This window comes from Penicillium cosmopolitanum (assembly GCF_028827165.1).
Source record: "Penicillium cosmopolitanum strain IBT 29677 chromosome Unknown utg000012l:1.0-3308103.0:1.0-3310761.0, whole genome shotgun sequence".
Lineage (NCBI taxonomy): Eukaryota > Fungi > Ascomycota > Eurotiomycetes > Eurotiales > Aspergillaceae > Penicillium > Penicillium cosmopolitanum.
Window position 1 is genome coordinate 1,905,000 of NW_026622682.1, and position 18,944 is coordinate 1,923,943.

Here is an 18,944-nt window from a genome sequence, read left to right on the forward strand (position 1 = left end):
TCTAGGTGTTGGATAGCTAGTTTGAGCTTTTAGGATTTGATTTAGCTTGTTATATGATCATTCAGTGCATATTGACTCATATTAACACACTAAGCTTCGTTTTTACCATTGCTATACCACTTTGCCACTTCAGCATCCCAATACACCTCTTGTTCATCACTGCTATCATCGTCTTCCTCCTCGGGATCCTCCTGTTCGTTGATACCACCCTTTACCTCTTCGACATCGCCGAATCCCAGGACGAGAAGTTCTGCTTCGATCCTTCGTCTAAATTCCGAAAAATTTCGGGCTCCTTCAAGCATCACTAGTACAGTCTTTCCATCTGTAGTTCGAGCATTGATGTCGGCTCCTCGTTCTACCAAAAGCCGAAGCATGGCTAAGAAATCATCGCAAGATTTTACCACACGGCGAAAAAATAAAAAGTGCAGAGGTGTTTGTCCCTGATAGTCTCTAGACTCAACATTAGCGCCTTTGTCGAGCAGAAATGCTGCCACTTCTTGGTTCAAGTTTTGAGCAGCCAGATGTAGAGCTGTCGTTCCTTTGCTATCTTCCATCTCAATATTAGCTACATGATCCACGAGCAGATATAGAGCTTCAGCTTCAGCTTCGTTCCTTACAGCCAGGTGAAGTGCGGTTAGGCCGAATTGGTCCGTCCAACAGCTCTTTCACGACCATCAAGTGTCCGTATTGAGAGGCCAAATGTAGCCCCGTTGCTCCCATGGTGTTCTTCTTTCTTACAAGCTCTGGCTTTGCTTTGCTATGACGCTGAGCGATTTCGGAAAACCCGAACGTACAGGCGGTAAAGAAGGGCCTATCTGGTGAGCTGAGAGGTTGTATAATCTTATCTTTGAATGGGTCGCTCCAATCCAAGATTTGAGAAACGGGCTCAACCTGCGGCAGCCACTGTCTAAACCAGGGCTTGGCATTTCTATCTCGTATAAACAAGCCGTTCAATGCATCTTTGATTTTCTCGGTGCTTTGCTGCTGACCAGAATTTTCAATATGGGATGCCCAATATAGAATCACATAACACTGAAGTGAGCTGCGCTCCAAGGATAGGTCTTCAAGAGCTGGGATTCCATCAGAAATGATCTTCAAGCATACATCGGCTGCAATGGCATGTCTTTTCTGTAGATTGAATCCGGGTTTCTCTTCAAAGAAATCCTTCACTGAGGTATGAATGAATCTGAAGGTGTTGAGATCTTCGTCAAACATGACGAGGTTGCTGCAGCTATCCTGGATCATCGACTCTGTGAGACTGTCGCGTTGGCCGGTGACATAGTAAGAGACTGCTCCCATCAGATCATGTTTTGAAATCGGTGCATTTGCACATAGAAGCCATCGAAAGAGCGTGAAGGCTACTTTTCGTGCCATATAACATGCTTGTTCAATATTGCTGTATATCGTTTCATAGAGCTGTGAGAGTCCCTCGGGAAGTGTCCTGCACCGTTGCAAAATGTCGCTTTCGAATAGTATTTGGTTGTGATCGGTGAGCAAAGTGACTTGCAGCTTGATCCAGAGGAACCTAGAATTGTTAATTCCATTTAAAATACTCAATAATTTGTCCCAAGAATTATGATATTTCAAATAACTTATATTCCTTGTGCACCATTCACTAGTTCCTTGGCCAATTTGTCGGTCCAGTTTTCGGAGACCGGAATTTCACGCATTTTCATGCTTTCGATACACTCGGTTACTTTCACTTGCACATACCTTTCGATATCTTGCTGGTTTTGACCGGCATCAATCGACAAGAATTTAAGCGATTTGAGGCGGGCGGAAATATCCGAGGAAGGTCGACTTGACAGAAGAATCTTGACTCGGCCTTTGGCATCATGCAATAGAGTCCTTATCAAATTCAGGAAGTTGGTCCGTCGGGTTGTGTCGCATTCATCTATCGCGTCGATACAGATTGTCGTCGTTCCCTGGTCTGCCAGCTGTAAAAGCAAACTTTTAGTATCGACCTACGAGAGGTCGGCGCCACTGTCTGCCTCGTCTTGCGATTGAAGGTATTTCTGTTTCACGACTCCTCGGATAGGCATACCCGGTCCTGGTCGGGATTATTGCCTTAGGATGCATCGAACCAGGGCCTCAGGATCGCTAAGTCTTCAATCGTGTGTGTTCAGCGAGCAGTAAACATATGCCAGAGGACCGACATCCGCATGATATTGATTACTTCGCAAGCTGTCGATTATGACGGACCTATCGGAGCGATGATATGTCAGTATGCTTAAAGAACCTCAGCCACAACGAAAATTTCTTACATTAGTGTGCTCTTCCCAGTGCCCGCTTGAGAAATATTAGCATTTGACATACTAAGGGAATTCATGGGAGCCGCTTACGATATGCATGAAGCCACATAAGTGAAGAACTGTCTGATGTTCTCCATTCCACATACTCGGGTCGTTGAAAAATCTCGAGCCCACAGTCTGGCAAGCGGTCTGTTCGAAGTCTTTGATGGTGCCCACCGTGCGAAATTGGAGAAAGCCAGTTGAGTATATTCTTTTCCTCCTGGCCTATATCCCGCTGTCAGTACTCAAGCTCAAAATAGTCTCCACGGATGCCATACCTTCGGATCTTTTCTGTAGGTCGATCATCCCATCATTATCGATTTTATCGGATCTTGGAAACTCTTCAGATACCCTTTCAGAATATTCTGCGCGTTCGTGACTGCTTCTAGCTTTTTTAAAACTGTTCGGTTTTCCTCCTGGGAATCTATCTTATATCAGCTTTGCGATTGGAAAGGTCCGGAGTGGCCGTTTATACTTTCTGAATCAACCAAGCGAGCGAGGTCATCCACTATCACTTGTTGCTTCTGAATTTCGTCCATCAATACCTTGAAGTCATTGTACATCTGAAGCAAACTTTTGACTATTCGCTCTACATAAAGGTTAGCCAAAAATGTTAGACTGGTATTTGGTTTTCGTGGCAGAAATGCATAGTGGCGGTCCCTGTCTCATAATAAGATTTCGCCTTTGCCATGAACTAGAGCACTAGCATATAGCGCGACCATCTGGCTCTGCAGAATGGTTTTAATCCGTGAATCGCTTTTCAAGTACAGAATCTCAAACACTGTATATCGGGGAATGAAAACAGAAAACATTTCGATTCCTTCGTAGACGACTTGAAGGTATTCCGAATCCTTGACCGCGACCTATCACCACTGTTAATTGCGCTTCCAAGAAATGTGAGAGGGCAAACGCGAGTAAAGGAAGTCTCAACAGACCTGGAGAATCAATTTTATCGCTCTCCAAGGAACAGCCAGATGCGTCGAATCCAACGCAGCGACCGAATCACCAAGTTCCTTGAACTGGGAAACTTTCTGAACGATCTTATCGAAGATCTGACGAAGCTCGACTTCGGTTCCATCTCGCTTTGTGTATTTCCATCTTTTCTTCTCGCACTCTGCCTGTCTGTTTTTAGCACTTACGAGGACGTCGTCAAGAACGGTCAGCTTTTCTGTCGCGTGGGGCCATATTAATGACTTGTCCTCGTCGTCCAGCTCTTTGATCGCTTCCACCCAGAGATCTGTTTGGTGTCATAAATATGTTAGAAGCTTTATTTCGCGGATATACATGGATTTTATTCATGATTCAAGTTCAAGCTGTATCAAAGGACTCCCGGATCACTCCAGGGCTGCTTACCAGACTGCCCGTGCGGAGGTAGATAAGCACCCGGCCCAGTCATATTGGGGTGGACCTCGGGATATATATTCAGGTTAATTTTAGATTCCGATCAAGCAGAAACCAATTTATCGATTTGAATGAGGCTCAATGAAATTATATGCTAGATACAGAGGCGAATTATTGAGTTTAGGAGGATGATTGTCCGCAATTCGGTGTCCAGGCTGATGCTGCGGGCCACGCAAATTCACCTGGGCACCATTGGGTATTTATTGCACTTTACTACCATCACAATGGCGCTTTTAAAGGTAGTTTTGGAAACAGTAGAAAAGCCTGCAAACAATTCCATATAATTAGAGACACAGACGTTTGTCCAAACTTGAAGCAGACTGGGATGAAGAACCGCTAGGATCCAAAAATAGACACTTCACAACAAAAACAACAACTGCAACAACAGTACAGTTTTAAAAAGCAAAAAATTGACCGACGCAGGGGTCGAACCTGCAATCTCTTGATTCGTAGTCAAGCGCCTTGCCATTGGGCCAGCCGGCCTTGGATGAAATGAAGTCCTAAAATTGGCTTTATGGGTCTGAAGAGATTTTCGTATACATTCCCCACATACTACAGCCAATCACAACCCAGGACTATACCTGTTCCCTCAACTGCTATAACTAGCAGTGGATAGTAAGTGCCTTTCCCATTCTCCATTAGAAAATAAATTGTGTCAACTCCTCCTTCGTCTTCAACTTCTCCCCCTTTTCCTCAGCACCCGGATGTGCCCAATTCGTTGGTGTCGCAAACCCCAAAGTTGACTTGGGCAATTCATCTCGCATTGAGGCCGACAAGCCGAACGGAGTGTGGAAGTTTATATTACAAGGTCTCGGGACGAGATGATTTTATCCGCGAGATTCCAATTTGTTGACAATTGATATGACCAATCTGGGGGCTGAAATACTAGTAACACAGGAGCCATGCAGACACTAGCCAATGCAGCGGCAGCAACCGGAAAGTAAGTGTTCGGCTGCGAGTACAAGAAGTCTGGATTTGTCAATGCACATGTCCTTCTACTTGAGCAAAGGATGTGAGATCGGAGCGATATACACAGCAGTAGTAACCTTTACAGTTGTAAATGAATGGACTATGAAATAAATGAATTGAATATGTATGACGAGCATTGAGCTGCTAACCAGGTAAAATGTACGAAGTAAGATAGATATAATTGGAAAAGAAGGTCTCATAAACACCAAGACGCCCAAGCCAAATAAAATCACTCATAGCGCCGAATTATCATTGAGGTCGCGCGTCAGTGGGTGTGTAGGAAGCTTGGCAGATCGGGCAGCGATAATGCCGGTACTCAAACCACGAGGATAAACAGCTTAAATGAAACGCATGATGACACCGATTGAGGACGAGAATTCCACTATCGCGTCTGGGACCGGTCCCTGCAGCTGCAGCTCCACAGCACGAGCCGTCTGAGGGGTCCGGTGATGTATCACGCTCGGGGGGTTGGCGACGAGGTAGTTGGGCGGGTTTGGGGTAGGCAAGATTGGGAGTGGATGATAAGGAGCAGAGACATATGGGGCTGGAACAATATTAGCTTATTGTAGAGTTTCTTGAGGGTCTTGGAGACGCGGAGGCTGAGACGACTTGGTGAGGGAGCCTTGGGCTTGGGAGATGGTTCAGATGATAAGGACTTCGGCCAAGACTGCTAGTTGAAACAAGTCTGGTACGAAAACGAGGTAGGGTCTTGGGAATAGCATGGCATGGAAAGGCGTGGCAAGGCATGGCATTTGCATTGCATGGCGTGAGCATGATGTGAACAGGGAAGACAAAGCGACGCGCAAGATCAAAGAACGGGAGAGGTGCCGAAACTCCGAATGCCCAGGCGCCTAGAGTGAAGACGGGGAATGGGGCACTGGTGGAGAGCCTCATAGGGTAGTTCGGTCCCTGGCCCAGCCCTGGGCATCTGGGCGTTCCCCGCATCACATCATCCTTAGATCAGGCCAAGATGTCGGTATCGGGGCTTTGCGAGTGCCAATCCCAGTGCCAAACCGAATGCTAAGACCCATGACTTGGAATAGAATGATGATGCAAGGAAGAGAAAGAGAGAGGAAGAGGAAGGTGGAAAAGACGGGATTTAAACATACCAGGTATCTTCAGCATATTGTTCAATGTCACTATTCGTGTTCTGTTGTTCGAGCCATCTTTCCACGGAAACCTGTTCCATAGAAGAGCTCAAGACAAGAGCCTGGTTAACAGGACGAGCAGCAGCAGCAGCTTGTCTCCTCCTGCGATGCCACACCAGAAATCTATTGAGTTGTAACGTGTATTAGCCTTGTTCAACCTTCGAGACGATTCGCATGCATAAAGTGGGGCAGGGAGTATGCCAAGACCGGTCTGTGTGTCCGACCCAGTCAACTAGCGCAGGACTCACATTGGAAGGATGCTGATTATCGAAAACAGTGCAATGGCCCCAATCACGATCCCGATCACCTCGCCTTGGGCAAGAGCGGCATCTTCCAACATGAGTGGGGAGCATGGGACCCCGCAGGCCTGGGTCCACGCGAGGAAGATGTGGAATACGAGAACAGGGACGTTGAGGCGGATCGCCCAATAATCGTCCGCTTGCAACGTCAAAGTCGGGGAGATGGACGTCAAGTGTGCCCTGCCCGTATGGCGTGGATTGGGGGATCGCTCAGGCTAATGCTAGAAGGTGCAGATAACCAACAGCGATTGAACACGGACCATTCTTTTGACAGTCAGATGGCCTAATATCGAAGGCGAATGGGGGTATCCTTTGTTATGTCAGAGGGGACAGTCTGATGGCAAATATTTGCCACCTGGGGAGAGCGGAGGGTCGTTACAACAAAAGACAGGGGAAAATGGACCAGGACGGGCGGGCAGCTTTGAACCGCGCGGTGAACTCTCAGACCTCACATAATGCAGGATGCCAAGGAAGGCTGAGGATGAGCCAAGAATGAGACATGTCGGGAAAAGGCAGGAAACGCAGGATGAGCCGAGAAGAAAAGGAGAGACTCGTCCAGCGCGGAACGCCAAGGCACGCCGAGAATCCCGCTCTTGGCACTCCGCGACTCTCTCTGCCAATCACCGCTGAGTGGCGGTTCATAACCGAACCAACGCCGAGACCAGTCGTGTGCGTCATCGAGGCCTCGGCGGAATAAAATAGATACTGTGCCAAGTTGGGTCCGCCGGAGGCCGAATTCTGGTTGGATGTGGTGATTGGCTGAGGCGGGGGTTGGGAAGTTCCCCAGATTGGCGTAAGAGATATTCGGAGCCAATCTTGGGGAAGGGTTCGGACCCCGTTTGCATCGCCGGGCAAATTCGCCATTCGGTACGGCCGGTGCACCCGAAGCCTGGAACAATCCTGGATTGGGACAGTTCTTGGCGTGAGCCAAGACAAAAGTATTTATATCAGCCAAGATCCCCCTCGGGGGGAAAAGAAAGGAAGATAGAACTTTGGAACTTTTGAACAGAAGTGTACTTTAGTCCAGACCGAGGATCAAATCTTACTTTCATAAGAGTAGATTCTCCTTGACATACACACCTACCCCCCACGTGTACACGTGTATGGACTCGCATTCTCTTGAGGATACTTTCTACATGACACCCCCTTGAAGAAAGCCCTATAGACGTATACGACTGCACACTGCACTCTACAAACACCCTTTGTATCGCCCACAACCCCCACATCTGAAAACAACCTCATCCTTCTTCACAAGGACACTCCTAGACACTCGACACCGCGTGATGTCTAAGGAGAGCCCCCAAACACAAGGCTCCAAGTCATCCAGCGATGTTTCCACGCAGTACCCTTTCTAAGCCGGCTCACAGTCTCACCTATGAAGAGGTGATTCAGGAGCTCGGCACTAACTCAGACGATGGCCTCACCACGAGCGATGTCAAGCAACGCCTGGAGAAATATGGCGGCAACGTTCTGGAGGGAGACGAGGGTGTCTCTTTTGCCAAGATCGTCATCAGACAGATCGCAAATGCCATGATGCTTGTAAGTTCAAATTTCAATGGAAGACGGCGAAATATGAAGACCCAATGTACTAACAACACCAACAGGTTCTCATCATCGCTATGGCCGTTAGTTTCGGTATCAAATCATGGATTGAAGGTGGTTTTATCGCCGCAGTAATCGCGCTGAACATCGTCGTTGGAGTTTACCAAGACTTTGCCGCTGAAAAGACAATGGATTCTCTTCGCTCTTTGTCTTCGCCCACAGGCGTTGTGACTCGAGATGGTAAAACTCAAACTGTACCCGCCCAGGAAATTGTTCCCGGTGATATGGCCGAGCTGAAAGTTGGCGACACCGTGCCTGCTGATCTTAGGTACGTTCAAAACCCCGGTGAAGACGCAGAGAAATATGGCTCATAGTTAACCTTTCTTAGACTTGTCGAAGCTATGAACTTCGAAACAGATGAAGCTCTGCTCACTGGCGAATCTCTCCCCGTCCAGAAAGAAGTCGACGCCACCTACGATGTCGACACCGGCCCCGGCGACCGTTTGAATATTGTCTACAGCTCCTCCACAGTAACCCGCGGCCGCGCCAGAGGTGTCGTGATCGGCACTGGTATGAAGACTGAGATTGGTGCCATCGCTGCTGCCCTTCGCGGAGGCGATTCCAAACGCCGCCCTGTCAAGCGTGGGCCCGAAGGCGAAACCAAGAAGCGCTGGTACATTCAAGCCTGGACATTGACCACTACCGACGCGATAGGTCGTTTTCTGGGAATCAATGTCGGAACTCCCCTCCAGCGGAAACTCTCGAAGCTCGCGCTTCTCCTCTTTGCTATCGCAGTCGTCTTCGCAATTGTTGTCGCAGCATCGAACGATTGGCGCGGTGATAACGAAGTAATCATCTACGCTGTTGCTACTGGCCTGGCTATGATTCCTGCTTGTTTGGTTGTTGTTCTGACGATCACAATGGCAATGGGAACGAGACAGATGGTGCAGCGACATGTCATTGTTCGAAAGCTGGATTCTCTCGAGGCCCTTGGTGCTGTCACCAACATTTGCTCGGATAAAACCGGAACCTTGACACAAGGTCGCATGGTTGCAAAGCGTGCTTGGCTTCCATCTGTGGGCACCTATTCTGTTGGAGCATCAACGGACCCCTTAGACCCCAAGGAAGGAGAGCTAAGCCTGACAGATGCGGCACCTATTGAACTGAGCGCTGAATCCCGTGCCGGCGACCCTGCTACACCCGAGGATCTATTGAAAGGCAGTGGTCTTTTGAAGTCATTCCTGGACGTTGCAGCACTCGCCAACCTAGCACATTTGCACAAGTCCGCCAGTGAAGGATGGCAAGCCCGTGGCGAACCGACTGATATTGCCATCCAGGTTTTTGCTTGGCGTTTCGACTGGGGAAATGATCACTTGATGAAGGGCGAGAAACCCATTTGGCGTCAAAAAGCTGAATACCCGTTTGACTCCAGTGTGAAGAAGATGTCGGTTGTTTTTGCCAAACGCGACGAGGAAACAGGAAACACCCAGGAAATGGTTTTTAGCAAGGGTGCCGTTGAGCGCGTTCTTGAATCTTGCACGACTATTCACTGGAAATCCGACTTCCCCGTCCCTCTTACCGATGAGATCCGCGACCAGATCCTGCAAAATATGGAGGCATTGGCTAAGGAAGGTTTGCGTGTTCTTGCGCTGGCTGGTCGTGAGCATACTGGAAACAAGGAAAGCAACGAACCCCCTCCCCGCGAAGAAATCGAGAAGGATCTTGTTTTCTACGGACTCATTGGATTGTATGACCCACCTCGCCCTGAAACCGCAGGTGCCATTGCTCAATGTTATAAGGCTGGCATTTCTGTTCACATGGTTACTGGCGATCACCCGGGTACTGCGCGCGCAATTGCTGCGCAGGTTGGAATTATCCCGTCCAATATGGATATGGTCGCGAAGGACGTCGCCGATGCGATGGTGATGACTGCTTATGACTTTGACAAACTATCGGAAGATGAAATCGACGCACTGCCAACACTCCCACTGGTTATTGCTCGCTGTGCCCCTAATACCAAGGTCCGAATGATTGATGCTTTACACCGCCGCGGAAGATATGTCGCTATGACTGGTGATGGTGTGAACGATTCGCCCTCTCTGAAGCGGGCTGACGTTGGTATTGCTATGGGACAGAATGGTTCCGATGTGGCCAAGGACGCTTCAGAGCTTGTTCTAACTGACGACAACTTTGCCTCAATCATCAACGGTATTGAAGAAGGCCGCAGAATTTTTGACAACATTCAGAAATTCGTTTTGCACCTGCTGGCTGAGAACGTTGCTTTGGCAATTACTCTGCTCATTGGTCTTGCTTTTAAGGATGACTCCAATCAATCCGTCTTCCCTATCTCTCCCGTTGAGATTATTTGGATCATTATGATTACTTCTGGTCTTCCTGATATGGGCTTGGGAATGGAGTCCGCGGCCCCAGAAGTTATGGACCGACCACCCCAGAGTGTAAGTTGAAAGAAAATCCCCCGAATTTTCCAAATGCAAATGCTGACTTGACGCAGAAACAAGGTATATTTACCTGGGAAATTATTGTCGATACACTCGTCTACGGTGTGTGGATGGCAGCTCTCTGTCTTTCCGCCTTCGCTCTCGTCATGTTCCGCTGGGGTGATGGCGACCTTGCGATGGGATGTAACACTCAATACAACGACGCTTCGACAGACTACACCTGTGACACCGTCTTCCGCGCCCGAGCAACAACATTCACCTGTATGACCTGGTTTGCTCTCTTTCTCGCATGGGAGATGATGAATCTTCGCCGCAGCTTCTTCCGCATGAAGCCCGAATCCAAGCGCTACTTTACCCAGTGGATGTATGATATCTGGAGCAACCGATTCCTCTTCTGGGGTATTATGGCTGGCTTTGTGCTTGCTTTCCCGATTTTATATATCCCCGTCATCAACCACAGCGTCTTCAAACACACTGCTATCTCATGGGAGTGGGGAATTGTCTTCGTTGAGACAGTGCTTTTCTTCCTTGGTATCGAAACGTGGAAGTGGTTTAAGCGAGTCTACTTCCGTCGCCAGGCTCGCATGCAGAAGGAAAAAGGAGACAAGGGTGGAGATCAGTACTATCTTGGAGACTTCAATCGCTATGTCTCTATGAGCCGCTCGGAGACTCAAGCCTCTGGTGGCATGAAGACTGAAGAGTCGATGGTTTAAGGACGAGACGAGAATTTCATACTAATTGGTGCATATGGAGGGCTATTTGCACACTTTGATTCCCTAGCATACGATTTATGAATACATAGATTTGCTTTTATTATACTGTCCATAAATGAACTTAAATAACGCCATGTATCGTTAAGAATCAATAGAATTCATAAGAATATTGAAAATGTTTCAGAAAATAATGTGCTTCATTTTATGGCTAAATGAGCTGCCAGTAATACTGTTGCTAAAGATATTCCACGAGTTGAAGATGGATCCTATCCAAAACATTTAAACATTGATATCTGAAAAGAGACCGGTCTATCAAGCCTGTGTAGGAGTTTCCTGAAAACTGATGCATTGTGAGCAAATACAGGTGGGTACAGCAAAATGAATGGTCAGCCAGATATCACTCAAAAGGCTCGAACTAGGCCACAACTTAATACTAGAGCCTGCCATAGGATTCCAAAGCCTTTCCTCCTCCGCGGCTTCTTCCTCTCTGCTATCTGCAGCTTCATCGGCTCCAAACATTGGAGCCAGCCTGAGCCTTCCAACCGCTATTCCAATCCATTTCAATACATTCACTATCTCCCAACCCGCACAGCACGCTGCTTTCATTAGTACATTCACGCCGAATACTGTGCTTTTAATAATCTGGCACCTCTCATCAAAACAAAAGGACACGCCAGGCCCGCCAAGGTGGTCAGTTCTGAACATCTCAACTTCCGAATAAAAGTTGCCAAGGAGTACACGAAGCTCGTCGGAAAAGTCGGGGTTGCAATCGAACGCATCACCCAATCCCGAAATAGTTTGAACGAGTATTTCCCGGTCTTCGACGAAAGTGTTGGGGTCGCGTTTCGGTATGTTGTAGATACTATCCATGATGTCCTGGAGAACGTATAGCTGAGACGTGAGCTTGAGACCGATATTTTTGTACCTGTGATCTGCGGGTCTCAGGTATGCTGGTTAAAATTTCAATATAAAGATGGGGGCAGGGAGGAAAAAAGCCGGAGTTTAAATAAACGAAATGTGAGATTTCAAAGGCCACAAAAATAGAAGGTTTGCATGCGAAACAAATATCAGCACAGCAAAACCATTGATTTATTATATTAAGTACTACGTATAAAAAAACCAACAATGTACTTGTTGGCTGCCACATATGAAAGGCGACCACAGTGAAAGCAAATAACAAAACCGAACATGAGACATGTCGGGGAATCTGCTTTGTCTCGTTGCCAGAATTATTGGCTGCTATATATAGCTACAGACAAACTCCTATAACATTCTAAACCATAAAATTGTATTAACTACTAGTATTTAAATATCTACACCCCTCGAAAAAAGCAAGTGACGAATCGGCCCATGCCAGTTCTAAAGGTATTCTGCCCTTGAATCTATTTATCATGAAGCAGCGTGAAATTTCCATCATAAGTGATATGACTGCCAAATATTCGGCTTTATCATGACTAGGGCATCGTGGCCTCATTGTCTTTAGGTTGCTCTTCTTGTTGGTGAGTTTCAGGATAATCGACGTCGCTCCAATGCTCAAAGAAGCAAGCCCCCTTCTTGAGCGAACCGACAGTTTCCCAAACCAAGCAGACCACATACATTGCCATTATGATTGAAAGAATCTCTGTAGCGTTGAGATGGTGGGCAAGTGGAAGTAGAATGGTGATGAGGCCGGTGATCGGGCGCATTATGATGCGAACGTGCTAAAATTGAATCAGAAACCAAGGAAGCCGTAGCTTTGTTACAGCCAAAACTTACCTTTGTCATCAGTAATGTACCTGGTTCATCTTGGCAGGCATGGATCAGAGCAAAGAAATATAGGCACATCATTCCGACACCAAGACCTTCGCAAAGCAACCACCGCTGCGCGTCCTCAAAGTCTTCTTCAGCTACCGAAGCCGCTGCGACGTGCCCACCTGCCAAAAGAGCAGCAATGAGTGGCAGATGAATCAGAGCGAAGGAGAACCCAGTGTAAATATTGTGTCGTAGCGGATGTGTGCTCTCCATAGACCCATCTGCATGTGTGTACAGCCAATTCAAGCAGAAAGCAATGATCAAAGTCCAGATAGCACGTAGGAGGCCCTCATTAAATCCAACGGCAGCATTTGAGCCCTTGACAATGAGATAAAGAAATTCACCCAGAACAATAATGTAGAACGCCGCGAAGCGGTCAATCTCATGTGCAATATCCACAGCAGTTGAATACTTCACGCGAAGCAACTTCTTCGCCACGGGACTATAGCAGAAAACCCAAATGAACTCCTCCAGCGATACCGCGACCGCAGCAGCCGCAATCTTGCCGCGAATCGATACATCCTCGAAATAGAGAGGAATATAGATACACAGGCATATAGACGAAAGAACGACCCACAGTCGTTGTTGCCGACGATGATGATAGCTTGCGAAAGAGAAGACAAGATGCGCCAGGTTGCTCGTTACACGGGCGACCATGTAGGAACCGACTGCTGCGCGCATGGCGCCGATATCTTCGTCAACCAGAGGAGCATTATTTCCGTAAACGACCAGCACGGCCATCAGCCAGAGTATCAGAAGGCGTTGAAGGAGGTCATCATTGTAAAACGAGTTCATCAATTCGCGAATGTCGCTCCATATGTGCCATGATGGAGCTAAGACCAACTGTAGACATATCGCGGTTAGTTTCTGCATGATTGGGATGCGGCTTTTCGTGTAGGGGGGTAGCTCACAATGTATTTGACAAGTTTTGCGCCCGAAATGTCTTCCGCGAGGAAATCCGCGAAGTTAGATAAGATTGCGACGTATAGCAAATCGAGGAATAGTTCAAAGCGACCTGTACACGCGAGGTGCGAGTAATTAATTTTCAGCATTCGCAGATCGCGCGTCCACGAGTGCGACTGCACTCTCTGAAGGTGTGCTGACCAGCTTGTCTTTCCTCGTCATGACGCTTGACCAAGCGACCGTGCTCAAACCATTGAAGCGCACGAGGTTGTCGGAGCAAAAAGCGCGGATTTTGCGCCTTCAGGTCATGCTCGTCGATTCCTAGAGCTTCCGACATCGTGTAAACCGCGATTGATCGCAACCTGCGTGTTGTCTGGCAAGGGGAAATTGCTGACGTGCTGACGCGAGGGGTGTTCGCAAAGAATGCTCTATCTTTGAGCTTGGCCGATCTAGGCCGATCTTGGTGCCCCACGTCTCTTGGCTTCTTGGCTTCCTTTCTTCTCCTCCGCGCCGGATTCGGTCGCGAGTGGCCGAATGTAACGATTTGTTTGGCCCAGAAATTTTCCAAAAGTGAACTCTTGATGACAACTAGTTCATAGCTGAGATCGATCGCTGGACGGGATTCGGTTTGAATCCGTGAAAGCTCAACAAATGGCAGAGTTAGCAACCGAAAATAGGGGCATCGTGATCTGACTGCCTGGGGTCGAGAGGCGAAGAATAGTGTAGGGGGTACCCCAGATTCCAGGACACACAAACTGAGAAATTCGGGCGGGGATGGGACTGATAAGGCTGGCTACATGGAAAATACAACCGGAATGCCCTCCTATAAAGGATGCAAGCACACAATATCTTCAAAATGCTTGGTGAAGCTCGGCATGCCAACAAGTGGGCCTGCCCAGATGCCAAGTACCAGATCTCCCAAACTCAACCAACTTCCAAACTTTTCTTTGACGACTCAATTGTGAACTTGGACTCGTTAATTTCGAATCGAGTCAGAAATTATTGCTTCTCGAAGAGCTTATCATATAGGCATTTTCTTGTACTATCAAAGCCGCTCTGTCCCACCCCGAAAAAGAGCCTTGGAGATGCTCGCACTTGACATCCATGGATGTAATGAAGAAACCAACTTGAATATATATATTTGGTCGTATTGTCACTAGTACTAGTACTTCTTTGCTTACCTACTAGATTTGTTCTTACTGACAGATGCCTTAGGTGGACGTGACATTATGGCAAAACCAGCTCGTAAGAACCTTGGAGGACGGATACTAGATTGTTCTCCTGCAACTATCCGGGGTACCTTGCAAGAATCACTCCACATTTGATCGTAAAGTAGATCAATTCAAGACCCTGCCGAAGCGGGGTAGTTCCAACGATATGCTATGCTGCAAGCTCAGATAATCGCTGTCTTGTCTACTACTAGTAACTCTTGAAAGTGACCACACGGGTGGAAATTAGCAAACCCCCTACGAGAAAGCTCGGTCTTTCTAGCACGTAGTAGCATCCTCCACGCATCGATATTACGACAATGGAGTGATTATTGCAAGACTAACCTGTGATCATCATGAGAATCCTAGCCTAAACCGAGGTGCCGTTCACAGTAAAAACGTGCACATGTCTTATGTTTTATTATTGGTTGACACAGGGCTACAGCTGGAATCCACACGAGGAATCACCACCCAGTCATTTTTGTACCTCACTCTCTAGGGAGCTCAATTCCTTTGTGCACATAAATTTATGCAGGAAAATCGAGGTCAGAAGGGTATCATTTACTTCGTACTCCGTACTCGTATTGACTTTTTGGGAATACCCAGGGCTTAAACAGGGGCGAGGGAGCTTACAGAGGGGGAAGGAGAGTCGAGTCAAACGAACCTATCCCAGGGGCCCGGGAGGACCATGCGTTCATGCGATCACGCGTTCACGAGGGTTTGCCCTTTGTGTGCTCCGGACTGCCCGGTCTAGCGCAGAGACGGAATATTGTGGGTCGTCAGTGGCGTAAAAATGCCGAGCTGGATCTCGTACCTGCAGTTCGAGAGAAGATCTGCGGCTCAGGGCTGAATACAGACGAAATTGTTTTCTGTAATTCCCGGTAGAATGGAACCGAAGATGGAGACATCCGGACAAGGCTATTGCAATTCCACAAGGGAAGCCTCCAAAGCAAATTATATAAGTTCTTATAAGAAATAATGTACTACAAAAAGGAGAAAAAAAAACATAAATTAAACCGGGGTTGAGCGGCTCTAAGGGTATCCTTGACGATGTTCAGGGGGTCTGACCACCTATCTACGGAGGTTGTGAAAAGTTTTCCGAACATTTACGATCTCGGGCTCCACTCTGCCTCTCAGATCTAGGACTAGTGAGAGCCAAACGCTTGTCTCCATCAAGCCCTTTTTTCTCCTGGCCAAGCCAATCTTGCCCCCGCTTTGATCGCGAAATTCCGCGAGCATCCACATCATTACACATCGCTCCAATCTACCGGTACGCAGTACATGGGCCGGAAATTTTCGATCAAGGAGGTCCTTACCCCTTTCTGTTTATTCCATTATAGATTAAAAATGTATCTGTACAGTAAATCAACATCAATCAACTGTTGATCACAACAGCCGCCAGTCAACGGCCCCAAGTACTCCAAATGATCCATATCTGGACCCCAGTAGCAGAATTCATATTTTTGGCATCCAAGGCTTAGTTCAGCTCGTTGGCGGCAACCTCGAGGAGGTTGTCCTGGCCCAGCGCATTCTGAGTGTAACGGGCGTTGTACTTCAGGATGTGCTTAACGGCGTTGTAGCTCTGGACGTTCAGAGGCAAAGGCTCGGTGCTGAGGAACCAAGCAACGCTCTCAGAGCAAGGAGGGGTGGTGAGAGAGCCGGAGTACTGGTAGATACCGTGGGAGTTCAGGTGGCCAGTCAGGGCAGAGAAGTCCAGGTTGTTGGTCATGGTGTAAGTGCCGGGGCTGGCAATGTCATCAATGTGAGCGAAGACATTGTCGAAAAGAGGAGTTGAGTAACCGAACTGGGAAAGCTCGAAGACGAAGCCAACAACGGCAATATCGCTAGCTGTTTATTGTTAGAATAATGCTCCAGTCCATTGATATTTAGATCTCGGAGTGGACTTACCAGAGCTCTCGAAGACGAAGTGAACCTCCATGGGGTAGTACTCCTCATTGATGCGGTGCTCGCTGGGAGTGTGGAAGTGGAACTGAGCCAGCTTGTAGGTGTTGTCCTTGGTAGTGAGGGTACCGTTGGTCAGGACAACCTCGAGGCCGGAGCCCAGGTTCTCGAACTTGGCTGCGTTGGCATGGGGGACGTGGAAGTGAATGTCGCTAGCCTTGGCGTAGTCAATGTCCTCAGTGTCGATGACAATGGGAGACTGGTTCTTGCCCTTAGAGCAGGCGGAGTTGGCTGAGTCCAGTCCGTACCAGTTCAGGGGACCACCGGTGTTGGTGTAGTTGAAAGAGTTGGCCGCAACCTTTCCATCAGCGGAACGAGGGAGGAGCGAGGTGCCACGGAGGCAAGAAGCGGACGCCGCAGCGACGAAGGTGAGGATAGAAGCAGAAACCTTCATTTTGAATGGAATTAAGATGAAAAATATGGATAATCAGATTCGATCTCAATTGCCGGCACTTGGAGGCTTTTATATTTTGCGCTGGAACTCGGCGTTACCGAGATTTATCCATTTGCGCAATAACATAATACAATGGCTGTAATAATAATCGTGCATGCTCCGCAAAATGGATCTCAAGCAGGCCCGCTCTCTGATGGGGAATCTGGTGGCGCCGATTTGGGAGATGAGAAAAAGCCTCTATTGTCCCTCTTTTAGTTGAGATCGACTGGAATTGGACCTGTTTTGTCCTTATTTACGACACAGAGAGCTGAGTGTGGAGTCATTTCGTTTCTATTGGTGTGTCTAGTTCTGGAAAGGCTCCATTATAGTGTGCTAAAGCCCCATCTGCGATCCCGTGTCGCCCACCTCTCGGAGCACCACAGAAGATTCCCACTTGCGTGGTTCGTCCGGAATCTATGAGAAATTCTAAAGTTTGGGTTCCATACTCGTAATGATCAATACCTGTTAAGGCTGACGCTACTGAAATCCATCTCGGAGAAGATCGGTTTTGTAAGAAGTAGGGGTTTGTGGATATGAGAAACCCTGACCGGCGGGTCAAAGGGTATCGGCAAGCCCGGGAGTAAACAACCCATAAGAGATATACGCTCGTGGATCGAGCAGTTAGGGCAAATGGCATTCCAAATGGTACGAATATTGAGTTTATAACATGGGGTCTGCGCAATCTCACGTTGATAATAGGCCCCGCAAGACTGAAATAGCCCCATATTACATGTAAACTAGAGCTCGTAACAAGCTTGAATCACCCCTCTGGAAGGGAAAAGGGAGGACTCAAAGCAGCTAAGACAAACGGGCCAAGAGTCAATTTGCAGCATAATGTTGAAGGTAAATAAATGGGTTGGGCTCCATAACTCTTGTGCACCGGGGCAATGGAATCGCCGTGTGGGCCATGCGCAGTGATTAAAGAAAAAAGTACAGGGGACCTGAGAATCCAAGCCAGTACGGAACAATATGGCTAGGTAGCTTAGCGTATTACACGAGAAATGTCTTTGAAGATTGAGAGTTGTAGACTGACAAGGAAATTAGTTTGACAGTATTTCCTAGAGTAGCCAAGTGATATCTCTTTTGAAAAAAATGGACCGTTTCCAAGAATTGTATAGTGCGGCCCCTCATTGATGGGGGGGGGGGGTACGATATCTTCTCGTTCAGGTTCCCGTGGATTTCCGAAATGAGCAGTTTGCAGACAGCTCAAGACACCATTCCGGAAATAAAGCCAGCAGAGCGTTACAGATCTCCTCGACGCGGAATTTTGTTGCTTCTTTCTTTTTCGACTATGTTCATTTCTTTGAAGTTTGTCTAAACCCCTTTGCATCAAAGTTGAGAGTGTCTTCACGGTCAATTTATGCGAACAATGTGCACCATATATGTGCCCGGTCTTTCCATCATTATTGACCTCGGAAGCAAACATGAGTGCAAGGAATCACTGCCCAAATTAGTTCATAGGCTTGGCATGAAAACGGCCCTAGCTCGATTGAACGTTGACGGTTTATTATCGCGTGGTCAACCCCTCTTGTCGAGGCCGATCCAGAAGGTTAATTATAGCAATAGCCAAGACGGGTTGAGGAGGGGTCCCTCCATCTTGATTGAATACTAAATTAAATTCTTCATTGTGTAGTCGGGTATAGATTAACCAAGGCACTATGAAAGAGTAAAAGGGGATTCCTGTCCATTAAGAGTCTTGGCAAAAAGGCGAAACGAGGCACTTGGCACGCATCATGCCATATAAAATGTAACCCAGCCGAGGGGTATTCTGCCAAGGCTCAGATAATCGAAGCAAGTTTTCAAAACTTGGCCTAGATCTTATATT

At 47.7% G+C, this 18,944-nt stretch overlaps 5 protein-coding genes across 5 annotated transcripts; 1 reads left to right on the forward strand and 4 right to left on the reverse strand.

Annotated features, from left to right (window-relative positions):
- Positions 1-89: 89 nt before the first annotated feature.
- Positions 90-3,687, reverse strand: N7509_013456 (ankyrin repeat domain-containing protein; the record flags this gene model as incomplete). The annotated part of the gene is made up of 10 exons (XM_056638093.1): positions 90-565; positions 618-1,525; positions 1,714-1,930; positions 2,399-2,516; positions 2,570-2,582; positions 2,643-2,715; positions 2,767-2,880; positions 2,995-3,154; positions 3,227-3,528; positions 3,645-3,687. The coding sequence occupies 10 exons, from the start codon at positions 3,685-3,687 to the stop codon at positions 90-92; spliced, it is 2,424 nt and encodes an 807-aa protein (XP_056481600.1).
- A 1,312-nt stretch (positions 3,688-4,999) lies between these two features.
- On the reverse strand, positions 5,000-6,972 carry N7509_013457 (uncharacterized protein; the record flags this gene model as incomplete). Its single annotated transcript, XM_056638094.1, has 5 exons — positions 5,000-5,205; positions 5,462-5,538; positions 5,771-5,932; positions 6,058-6,323; positions 6,733-6,972. 5 exons carry the CDS (start codon positions 6,970-6,972, stop codon positions 5,000-5,002), a joined length of 951 nt encoding a protein of 316 aa, XP_056481601.1.
- Positions 6,973-7,437: 465 nt separating this feature from the next.
- Positions 7,438-10,822, forward strand: N7509_013458 (uncharacterized protein; the record flags this gene model as incomplete). Its single annotated transcript, XM_056638095.1, has 4 exons — positions 7,438-7,647; positions 7,713-7,978; positions 8,039-10,106; positions 10,163-10,822. 4 exons carry the CDS (start codon positions 7,438-7,440, stop codon positions 10,820-10,822), a joined length of 3,204 nt encoding a protein of 1,067 aa, XP_056481602.1.
- Positions 10,823-12,276: 1,454 nt separating this feature from the next.
- N7509_013459 (uncharacterized protein) lies at positions 12,277-13,853 on the reverse strand (the record flags this gene model as incomplete). Its single annotated transcript, XM_056638096.1, has 4 exons — positions 12,277-12,522; positions 12,578-13,456; positions 13,525-13,628; positions 13,718-13,853. 4 exons carry the CDS (start codon positions 13,851-13,853, stop codon positions 12,277-12,279), a joined length of 1,365 nt encoding a protein of 454 aa, XP_056481603.1.
- A 2,348-nt stretch (positions 13,854-16,201) lies between these two features.
- On the reverse strand, positions 16,202-17,080 carry N7509_013460 (carbonic anhydrase family protein; the record flags this gene model as incomplete). The annotated part of the gene is made up of 2 exons (XM_056638097.1): positions 16,202-16,572; positions 16,633-17,080. 2 exons carry the CDS (start codon positions 17,078-17,080, stop codon positions 16,202-16,204), a joined length of 819 nt encoding a protein of 272 aa, XP_056481604.1.
- Between the last annotated feature and the right edge of the window lie 1,864 nt (positions 17,081-18,944).